Source organism: Guyanagaster necrorhizus (genome assembly GCF_019112545.1).
Source record: "Guyanagaster necrorhizus MCA 3950 unplaced genomic scaffold BT62scaffold_2, whole genome shotgun sequence".
Taxonomy (NCBI): domain Eukaryota; kingdom Fungi; phylum Basidiomycota; class Agaricomycetes; order Agaricales; family Physalacriaceae; genus Guyanagaster; species Guyanagaster necrorhizus.
The window spans coordinates 1,912,110-1,920,470 of record NW_025064881.1 but is presented as its reverse complement, the minus strand read 5'-3'; the positions used below and the strand labels follow the sequence as shown (position 1 = coordinate 1,920,470).

At 49.0% G+C, this 8,361-nt stretch overlaps 4 protein-coding genes across 4 annotated transcripts; 1 reads left to right on the top strand and 3 right to left on the bottom strand.

The window, feature by feature from the left end:
* Positions 1-38: 38 nt before the first annotated feature.
* On the top strand, positions 39-1,894 carry BT62DRAFT_984149 (LTV-domain-containing protein; the record flags this gene model as incomplete). The annotated part of the gene is made up of 5 exons (XM_043189833.1): positions 39-179; positions 227-1,027; positions 1,087-1,429; positions 1,480-1,641; positions 1,698-1,894. The coding sequence occupies 5 exons, from the start codon at positions 39-41 to the stop codon at positions 1,892-1,894; spliced, it is 1,644 nt and encodes a 547-aa protein (XP_043045677.1).
* Positions 1,895-2,774: 880 nt separating this feature from the next.
* BT62DRAFT_999936 (uncharacterized protein) lies at positions 2,775-3,156 on the bottom strand (the record flags this gene model as incomplete). The annotated part of the gene is made up of 2 exons (XM_043190858.1): positions 2,775-2,809; positions 2,871-3,156. 2 exons carry the CDS (start codon positions 3,154-3,156, stop codon positions 2,775-2,777), a joined length of 321 nt encoding a protein of 106 aa, XP_043045676.1.
* Positions 3,157-3,661: 505 nt separating this feature from the next.
* BT62DRAFT_999934 (uncharacterized protein) lies at positions 3,662-4,697 on the bottom strand (the record flags this gene model as incomplete). Its single annotated transcript, XM_043190857.1, has 4 exons — positions 3,662-3,843; positions 3,895-4,034; positions 4,089-4,488; positions 4,544-4,697. The coding sequence occupies 4 exons, from the start codon at positions 4,695-4,697 to the stop codon at positions 3,662-3,664; spliced, it is 876 nt and encodes a 291-aa protein (XP_043045675.1).
* Positions 4,698-5,808: 1,111 nt separating this feature from the next.
* On the bottom strand, positions 5,809-7,635 carry BT62DRAFT_926390 (uncharacterized protein). Its single transcript, XM_043185029.1, has 9 exons — positions 7,206-7,635; positions 7,113-7,143; positions 7,010-7,045; positions 6,875-6,945; positions 6,744-6,813; positions 6,583-6,683; positions 6,276-6,444; positions 6,146-6,224; positions 5,809-6,084 (listed from the first exon to the last, which is right to left on the bottom strand). Exons 1-9 carry the CDS (start codon positions 7,208-7,210, stop codon positions 6,068-6,070), a joined length of 579 nt encoding a protein of 192 aa, XP_043045674.1. The 5' UTR covers positions 7,211-7,635; the 3' UTR covers positions 5,809-6,067.
* Positions 7,636-8,361: the final 726 nt, after the last annotated feature.

Below are 8,361 nucleotides of genomic sequence, written 5' to 3'. Positions count from 1 at the left end.
CGATAGTTTTTGGAATCAAATTTTCCTATACTTCGTTCATGGCGCCCAAGTCAATATTTCGTCAGCCAGGCGCAAAACATTTCCAACTCGTGCACCGGTCTCAACGGGACCCTCTTATCCATGACTCAGAAGCTGCGATTCATGTTTTGAAGCCCGTTGTACGTGAAAACGACAAAAAGGCATGCCTACTGCTATTCTTCATTTCGTCTGTTGATATCCCCTCCAGGGAAAGTCTAGAGCAGAGCTCGAGGCGCTTTTGTCTATAGGCGACACTTTGCATGAATCGCATACCACACCAGGGGACGCCGCGCTCTATGGAATCTACTACGATGACGCAGAATATGACTACATGCAACATCTTCGACAAGTTGGCGTACAAGAGGACGGTGTCGACAGCATCCTCATTGAGGCACCCTCTTCTTCCAAGAGGTCCGGAAAAGAAAAGAAATCTGGCAATGGAGCTGGTCTCTCTCTTAGGGACTTACCAGAAGGCGTTTTACCATCTACGTCCGAGCTACCTAGAAATTTTGAATCTCAACAAGCCATCCCCGACAGTATATCTGGCTTCCAACCTGATATGGATCCCCACTTACGCCAAGTCCTCGAGGCTCTGGAAGATGACGCATTTGTAGACGATAACCTCGAAGATGACTTCTTTGGAGAGCTGATAACGGATGGTGAACGTCCTAGTGATGAAGAAGTGGACTATCCCTTCTTTGAGGATGGCGTAGTTGAAGGTTCACAGGAGCGAGATTCTTCCAGCCTTGGATCTGGGAACGAGGATGAGGGTTGGGAGGCACGCTTCGATCGATTTAAAAAATCACAGCAGGATCTATCGGCCAGTAATAGCGATGATGGGGAGGATGAATCTGATGGTGGAGACACCGTCGCGGGCCTTCCAACAATAACTGTTATCGGAGGCAAGAAGAGGTGGAGAGGCGGCAGCGATGCTTCTGGTTACAGCATGAGCAGCTCCAGCATGTATCGAAATGAAGCGCTGCAAATTCTTGATGAGAGATTTGATCAGGTGGAGCACTCCTTATGCTCGTATAGCCATTTCTTGTATTAAACGTGCATTTACTGCAGGTAATGCTTAAGGAGTACAATGAAGACGAAGACGAAGACGATCGCGCGTCAATGCCCGATGATTCCGAATCCGACGAGGCTCCGGAGCTCATCACGGCTCGCGATGACTTTTCATCCATGATGGACGAGTTTCTCAATGACTACGAAATCCTCGGCCGAAAGATGAAGCCCAAACTTGAAGGCGATAGTGGGGTGGAAAAGTTGGAGACTTTGCGGAGAGCTATGGGACAAGATCAGCGCGTCAAAGAATCCTATAGTGACGATGATGATACCCCCGAGGAGGACCTCTTTTTAGAGCTTGAGGAGGACAAGAAAGACAGGTGGGATTGCGAAACCATACTCAGTGAGTGACATGCCACTTTGTTGATTACCATAATTCATAAACATCTCTAGCAACTTATACTAACCTCGAAAACCATCCGCGTCTTATCCGAGCCTGCGATACCAGGCGAACTCCGAAGATAACACTCGATCCGAAAACCGGACTACCTTCCGTCGTCGAACCCAAGCAAGCCAAACTTCGAGCTCAACCTCCCGAGCCCGACTTGAAAAGAAGTACGAAATACACCCGTTTGCACCCTGCTTTGATTCGTACTGATTCGCCTCCTCAGTTCCTCGTCAAGCAACAGTCACACGACCGCGAAATGAATCGGCCGAGTCAAAAAAGGCTCGTAAGACAGCAGTGAAGGTCAACCGCGCCATGAGGCGTGCGGAAAAGAAGGCCACCAAGAAAGAGTTTGGCAGCGAGTTCAAGGTACAGGTGGAGAGAGTAACTACCGCCGGCGAAAAAACCATGAGGAAACTATGAAACCACCTGATTTACGTTTCATCTGTAATCCCCGTTGACATCTTTGAAGATTTTATCATCACACATAACTTCTTATGTTCATAAATCCGTCCGACACTTCCTACATTCTATTCATACACTCCTCCGGCTACAACTCATGTGTCACTCATGGCAAAGGGTGGTCAGAACATAATCGTTTCGTTGTCATTTATCATATACACATCGTAAACTACACAGTAAACACACGTACACGAATTACACAATGTAGCTATTTGACTCATCGGTGGAAACACGAGTCGAACACCAACGTATAATGGAATAGACACACAAAACTGGACATAGACAAATGGGGATAGCAAACGGACAATGGAATGGATCTTCAGCGATGCGCAGGCGCTCGAGAAGACCAGAACAGAGAAGATTCCACAACATTTACTATATAGACGGGGGTGCGTGTGTAAGGCAGTGACACATAGAGGTGGATTTCGGGTAAGAGCATATTGGGCGGGATTAGAAGTCATGATAGAGATATCGTTCGTAGTCCGAGGCAGAACACACCAAAAGGTGGCAAATAGGACTAGCTATAGAGCACCTAAATGATGCACGGACGCATACATGCAGCCAGCAGCTTCGAGCTAGTGGTCGCTCTCTTCGACTTACGATAGGGTCAGGAAAAGCATCCTCAATCACCGGCTCATGAAGCGGGAGAAGACACAGCACTGTCTATCGAAGGAAGCGCAATCCGAATATGCTCTGGATTCATGTAAACTGAAACGACGACTCTGCAAAACCAACCCGCCTTCTTGCCAGGCTCACTTCCGAGTCAAGTGTGCTAGGACACCGATCAGATATCCACCGTATAGCTAGCTATGCCGAAGTGATCGACGCGATGCGGAACACATCAATCCAGTAGCTGTGCGAGCTCGTCCAAGCGAGCTATGTTGGCGGGATCATATTGTCATGAGATGTCATAGGAATGTCTGTGGGGAAACGTAACGAGAAGAGGGATGAATCAAAAGGTCGGGGACGTTGATCAGGCGTTCCTTGGTTTCAATTCTTGACGTTGGGAAGGGGAGGGGAGGGAGAGGGGGCAAACATAAATCAACCGATAAATATTGCTCGATAGCGAAAATCTGTGGACGAGAGCGATTGCGAACATTTGCCCCGGGTGTTGAGTCACAGTGATCTGAAAGACAGAATGATTGGGGAAAGTGGTTGGCGGTAGACGCGAAAGCGGAATATGATGCCAGTGTATCGGCGGCACGCGAGACACGGAACCACATCTAAGTGGTCCGCCTACGAGCGTACTAATGGAGGGTAATTCGAGATAAGATGCAATGCTGGGACGAATGCGACAGGATTCAAAGAAGTCGTACAAGAAAGTGCACGAGACATGCGAAGCACGCACGCCGCTCATCCGTAGAGAGCAGCGACAATGCCTCAAGCAGCTGTCTAGTGTCTTGTGTGGGTGTCGTCGTCCTCAAACATCAGCCATTATCCCAAAAGGTCCATCGTCATCCGCAAACGGCTCGCGATCCAACATTTCCGACTCCGAAGTCGACGAAGTCACGGCACAGCTGTACAAACATCTGGAGGAACAGATCATTAGTGAAGAGGAAATCAATGCTCGACATCGTTAGAGAAGGAGAAAGGTGAGGTAGATGATGCACATAAAATACGAGTGTGATAGAGATAGTCCGTTCATAATCAAAGCAGTGTCACCGGGTTTACGCCCTTTGACATCCGACACAATTTTGAGATTTGCTTTTCTGAGGCCAGAAGTGCACCTCAGAAATTTGACATCGTCATATGCGGAGAAATACCAAGAGTGGACTTGCCCAGCGCACGGGCGGTACCCATCATCAAGGCATCATTGATCTCACGGAGGCGCTTGACTTCAGTCTCAAAAGCCTGCAGCCTCGAACGAGACTCCGACTGGGTCGTCTCGAGCTCCCGAATGTACTCGCTCGCTGATGAAAACAAGTGAGATCAGATATCAGTGCTCAATTTAAACGACTCACCCCTCGAAAGCAGATGAACCTTGCTTGTTCGCTGCTGGGTTGGCGGAAGGACGTCTCGTAAGAGATCGTAGTTGCGACGGAGCTCATCGCGACGCTTCTGTTCAGACTCGATCCGCTGTTGACGAACGGATTCTCGACGACTGAGATACACACATAATTAGTAGCTGATTGATGAATTTCAATGCAAGGCTTACTTGTCCATAGGGCCTCCTGCGGAAGGCGAGACCTGATATTCGTCGTCGTCATCGTCTGATTCATCACTGGCCTTCCTTTTCCTTGCCTTCTGGACCTTCCTCGCAGTTGAGTTTCTCCGCGCAGCAACACCAATGGGATCATGACGGTGCGAACGAGGGACAGCTGCTGCATAGGGAATGGAAGGCGGAGGAGAGTCATTGGATGCACGGCTGCGTCGTCCAGACAAAGTTCGGTCCTCATCGCCAGCGTAGGTCATAGCGCGGGGTGAGATACCAAGATCCTCTCCCATATAGGGCTGAGGCGACGAGTTAGAGAAGGGCGAAGCGGTGTAAGCGTAGTCGCCACCAATCGGGTGGGAAAGGCTGATGCCATCGTATTCGCCACCAGAAGACGCGGATGCTAAGAAACGGGAAAATTTAAGTCTGAGGCCGTAAGGGCTGTGGAAAAGACTTACCATTCAAGGAAGAGCCGAAGGCGGGGGAAGGCGAAGGCGGATACTGGAGGTAGTCCATCGCACTCTCGATGTTGTCCATGAGGAAGGGGCTTTCCATGGAATGCTCCATGAACGAGGAAGAGCGAGCAAGCATTGGTTCGAAGTCTACAGACATTGAACGAAAGACGAAAGCAAAAAGGTGTCTAGAATGCAAATAAGGGGAGGGCAATAAGGATAAGACTGTGGCGCAAGATGAGCTGGGCGCAGCGGGAAATGAAGGAATACCCACAACAGCACGGCAGCAACAGGGATCAAGTGCTGCTGGTGACGGCCGCTAAGAAAATGGCGGGGAAGAAGGAAGTTGGGGGGGGGGGGGGGGGGCGCGGTTTACAGAGAGAGAGAAAGAGGGAAGAGATGAAGAAAGGTGCCGCGGGACTATCGTCTTATATGGGCAGGCAGGGCTGAGTTGCCTTTTTTTGCCACCGAGCCGGCGGCGAACCAAACCAGTGGCTCGTTCCTGCCGACATCAGGCTCGGCGGTGTGGCCCGGCATGTGGATGATAGTATTCAGAGTGGGTGAATCGATGGGTCCGTAGTTGATGACGTCGGCTACTTTCGCGTAGCACAGAGAAACAGCAGCTTGCCCGCACCGTTGATCCGTATGGCATCGATATTGGTCGAGTCACATCAGATCAAGATCCGGTCTCCGACTGGCCCTACGTTTTTACTCTCTCCCCCATCGTAGCTGGGCCTTTCTTCCAGGGTTATCACACTCGATTCCCGTCTAGTCCTGTCAGGTCATACTTGGTATTTGGGGCAGGGAATTCGAGAGCCTTTGTCACAAACGCCACAACTTACTGCATCTGGCCTTCTTGATCTGAAAGCCCGTTCTCACAAAGCCCTAGAGCGACCTCATGTCCGGATCCATTGATTCCATTCTAGTGTGCAACGTTGTTTTAATCTAATGGGACCCCAGCCGTACCTTGGCTTGTATATACATCCAAATCAAATTATAATTCTCTTATCCTTTTCATCGTTTCATCCTCCGTAGCTTGGCTTATGCACCGCGCGATCAGCGGTAATCTGAGCTCTGCGGCATCGCATCCAGCGCGGCCTCATAATAGATCATCTGGGCGCAACTGCTCCTATCATTGGTACCACATTAAGGAACATACTACCCATATAATCAATGGAGCACGCACTGCATGCATCTCAAACATTCATTCGTCTCTAACAGCTTCAGCTCTCTCAAAGGCCCCGGGTTCATTCCCAAGATGTAAGGTGTATTCACATCGAGGCATGTGCAATAGCTAACACTACATGTGAAACAAGATACTACAACAAAGTCATCATCTCATCAAGGTCGTGGACTGAATGGTAAAGCCATCCCAGTCGTGATTCATTACAGTTATCGTAAAGCTCGTCAGTCGTCAGTATAAAAAAAATAAACGTCAATAATATATAGGTCCGAGATGGAGAGCGAGATGAGAGATGACCAACACGGGCACGCAGCCCAAATGGAAGGAACGTCTGGGACCTACATCGCCTAAGCGTTGTAATAACCTTGCGACAATGAATCAATTTCGATTTTCCATGTATGGCCACAGAATTCGAAACAGCTTACCCCCGTGGAATGGACCCTTCATATTTGAGTAGTGCTCCAACCGCCTCGAAAAGCGCCAATTCAAAAAATACATGTACATCTAGTCCGATAGTCAGATCCGAGAGTGTATCCATTCACACCAGAAACATACCTGGAACCCGAGATCGATGAGAAGCGAGATGATGAACGCGGTATACAAGCTCGAGAATCCCGACGTGCAGAATGTACTTGGGAACGAAGTAGATGTCGAATATCCTGCAGCCGCAGAAGCAGACCACAGTTGGCCGCCATTGTCACATTCCCATTGGATCTTGTCCTTACTATAGAACCAGGAAGAGCAGACGTCAGCAACTAGCGCCTCAGGAAGAGTCCAAACAAGCAGATGGAGTCATCACACCACAAAAACAATTCCATGCGGCGCAGAAGCGCCATGTAAAGGAATTCAGATTCACACTTACCCTCGCTCAAGCTCAACGATCATCAGCATAGCCCGTACGGCACTTATGACGATGACGAACGGCCACAAGAACTTGCAAACCCTAGTCCATATGTATGATCGCTAAAAGAGAGACCGTATAACATTAATGACCGCGAACGACAACTCCAAGATTCAGCGTACGTTGGAGAGCGCGAACATGTTGATGATGGCGACGGCAGCAACACCCAGGCCGATACCACCGTAAATGTACCTATGCAAAGGCAAACATTGCAGTTAATGGTCGAGTTCTGCCTGAACCCAAAACGTCCTACCATTCAGGATAAGTGAAATATAAATATTGACCGTCTATCAAGAGGAAGATACCGCCGGCAATGCTATACGCCTTGATAAAGAATGACTCGAAATTAGTCCATTCATCCATTCACCACAGAAATTCCGTTACGCACCGCGATAACGACAGCCCAAGCAATGGCCCCACCCCTCTAAAAACAGGAAGCATAACCCAATCAATCGCTCGTATTATAAACAGCCGCAATAGCTTGCTCTCACCAATGGCAGTAATAATAAACAGTTATCACACCTGAATTGGGGGGATATACAAATCAATATTCGAATGACAATCGATCAATTATCAGTACACACCACATCTTGAATTGGGGTAACGATATCACTATCGGGTCAATAACCAGATCTCCTGTTTTCGGTGGATTCGCGAAATCGTCAAGGAGATGTCGTTGCTCGTCAGTAGAGGGGGAAGGACGAAGGCCCGAGACAAAGGTAGTGTGTGATCACTTTCCACCAAGCTGTCAGTGTCAATCCGGAGAGGTGTGGGAAAGTGAGCCGCCCGAGGCTTCTCGGCGACCAGGCACGTTCAGCCCGAAACGTTGGTCGGGCATTTGACCGTTTTTCGTCGTCGATACCCGCTTGCTCGCTTAGCGATGACGACGGACTGTAACCGTAAATCTTATCACTCGCTTTTCCTCGGGCTCGCTGCAGGCAATTCGTTATCTCCACTTTCTCCGAGCATCTTATTCTTTTTTTTGGGGGGGAAGAAAGGAACTGTAGTCTTGTGGGCGCTTTTCTCGAGAATAGAACGAATACGGAAACGCTATCACCATTCACGTATGATACATCGACCCAGTATAACGTTCCCTTTCCTTCCGGAGATTCAGAACCACCTCCATATTTCTCCCGTGATAGCAGTATGGTTTTGTGCCGCCGTCAAATCGATATGGTTCAGTACCTCATCAACCGAACGGCGACTCACCACCATATTGGTCGAGGATCTGCATTACAGGCGAACTTCGACACACACGCTTGCTGATTCGACTTGGGTGCAAATCAGCACCGAAACAGTTGTTCTCATCCGCGTTCCAGGCATTTGGTTCTACCTCGCCCTTTTCTCATCTCCTCTGTTCAAACCCAATCTTTGCAACAAAGATGCCCGATCACAATTCCCTTGCGTAGTCTCTGTTCTATTGTCCCCGGCATACCAATTCTGCAGCTGGACCTTGTGCTTGTTTCCCCCGTCAGATACCTTCCTCTCTTGGTCGGTATCAACTCCTCGTTGCTCTCTCACATCCTTTCCAGAGTTTGGTTTGGGATTTATCTCGCTTAAATGCCGCATCGTTGTTTCTATCGAATTGAGTGCTCGGAATCACTGGGGTTTGCGGGACCGAACGGAATATATATGGAGATCTTGTCGACACATTTCATGGAAGGGCGTGTTCGATGAGGTCACATTGGTCGTATTTCGTAGCTGCTTAATACCTGATGTCATCTGCTGTCTTCCTGCCCT